The sequence below is a fragment of the Seriola lalandi genome, unplaced genomic scaffold (genome assembly GCF_002814215.2).
Source record: "Seriola lalandi dorsalis isolate HSWRI2012SDOR001 ecotype SW California unplaced genomic scaffold, Sedor1 jcf7180002002852, whole genome shotgun sequence".
Lineage (NCBI taxonomy): Eukaryota > Metazoa > Chordata > Actinopteri > Carangiformes > Carangidae > Seriola > Seriola lalandi.
Window position 1 is genome coordinate 1 of NW_019473508.1, and position 1,989 is coordinate 1,989.

At 41.3% G+C, this 1,989-nt stretch overlaps 1 protein-coding gene across 1 annotated transcript; it reads right to left on the minus strand.

Moving 5' to 3' along the window:
• Positions 1-78: 78 nt before the first annotated feature.
• On the minus strand, positions 79-1,955 carry LOC111666344 (gamma-secretase-activating protein-like). The gene is made up of 5 exons (XM_023421653.2): positions 1,800-1,955; positions 1,058-1,135; positions 883-969; positions 493-585; positions 79-277 (listed from the first exon to the last, which is right to left on the minus strand). The coding sequence occupies exons 1-5, from the start codon at positions 1,852-1,854 to the stop codon at positions 111-113; spliced, it is 480 nt and encodes a 159-aa protein (XP_023277421.2). The 5' UTR covers positions 1,855-1,955; the 3' UTR covers positions 79-110.
• Positions 1,956-1,989: the final 34 nt, after the last annotated feature.

The window sequence follows — 1,989 nt, forward strand, 5'->3', positions numbered from 1 at the left end:
CTGCCTACCTATATTCTCCTATGCTCTTCTCTGGGTGTATAAATACCACCCGATAATACCCACAAATGTATATAGGTCTTTCATTTCCACCAAAAGCTTATGAATCACGCTCACCTATAAGATGAGCGCAGTATCTGCAGCAGGTAGGCGGGGCTCAGCTCAGCAGTGTGGATCTTCCCACTGGCCAGGTCCAGCAGACTACCACAAGACTCTTCCTCTGCGTGCAGCACTGTGACGTTAGCGGACTGACACTGCAGGCCCAAGTCCACATCGTGACCTTAGGGTTGTTGAGACAGACAGAGAATAGGACCAACTGGAACAATATGAGGACCACCTTCTGTTTCTAACATCAAATACCAGTGAAAGCTCCATGTTTGTCCAGGTGCAGATCAAGTACATGTGCTGTAGCTAAGAAAAAAGGTAATGATACAAACTGTCACACAGCCGTCACTCATCTTTAAACATGATTTGTCCAAAAAAACCTTGTCGTACCAGAGAGAAAGAGGGAGTGACAGGGCATCTCCTGCTGCCTGGTGTTGATACAGTGGAGGAAATAACCCTTCAGATACACCAGGATGTAGTAACCTACATAGAAAAATAACATAACATCGCTGTCAGGGTGTGTGTTGTGTTCGTATGCTGTACGCACACTGGACATTTATTAGGTTGCATGAGGATACACACACTTATTTGTATTTGCGCGTCAGTGTTTCTGTTTCTGCATGTTTGCCAGTCAAGCTTACAAACTCACACACACACACACACACACACACACACACACTTGGTTGAATTGATGAACATAATGATGTGTGTGTGTGTGTGTGTGTGTGTGTGTGTGTGTGTGTGTGTGTGACTGTATTACATTTGTGTGTGTACACTGACCTATGGGGATGAAGAGTGGATGGAGCTGTGCAGCTTTGTGCTGCGACTGTTCGCTGCCCAGAGACACTCTGAATGTTTTGCTGCAGTCTGCAGAAAGCGAGAAATTAGTCGCCTCAAGATAAAAAAAAACTTCAATCTTTCTTTTAACTAGAAGACAGTTAGAAAGCATACACACCTTTGTGAACTAAAACCACGGTGTATATTAGTTCCTGACTGTCTTTCCGAGGCTGGCTGTAGCACACACACATGCTTCCTAAAAACAAACCACAGAGACAGAGCAGTTGTGGATCACAAAGTAGGTGCCATTATTACAACATCACAAACATCCATGACTATATAATGATAATCAATGTGAGATTAAATGGGCTATGTTCTGTTTTGAATCCATTCACATCTAACGTTAAACTTGCCTCAATCACTGAGAGGACAGGTTTTGTTTTTGATTCAAATTCAATCAAGATTTCAATCAATAATTATTCTACAAAATCCGCTCACCCCTTTTGTGGGGTTCCACTTTTAACCTGGTGATAATATAGAGTCAGCCATTTTAATTTTAAAATCTTATATGTTACAAAATTTACCTTGATGTTCATTCGTGTTCACATTCAATGAAAAGTGTAAATTACAAAGTGCCTCGATTTTCTGATCTCTGCTGGTGGATCTCCAAGTGGGTGTTGCATTGTGTTATATTGTATGATTATGTTTCATCACTGTGCGGTAAAGACGTTAATATAGTTTTTGACTTGTTACAGGGACTTACGTTCTTGTTTTCACAAAGAGAAATAAACACACATAAACGTATTAGTTATAATAATTCATGTAACTGGAATAAGACACCTGAGTGAGAGAGCATATGTGTGAAAGCACATTAATCATACAGGAATTAGTGTGTGTCTGTATGTGTATGGAAGTGTTACCTATTCTGTTTGTGAACACTTTCATCCGAACGAGTTCCTGTTCTGGTCTCCCCATGTGATAATGGTCGAAGCCCAGGTTTACAAACCTGTTGGCCACACACACACACACACACACAGACACACACACACACACACACACACACAAACACACACACACAAACACACACACACAAATCCCAGTTAGTGAATT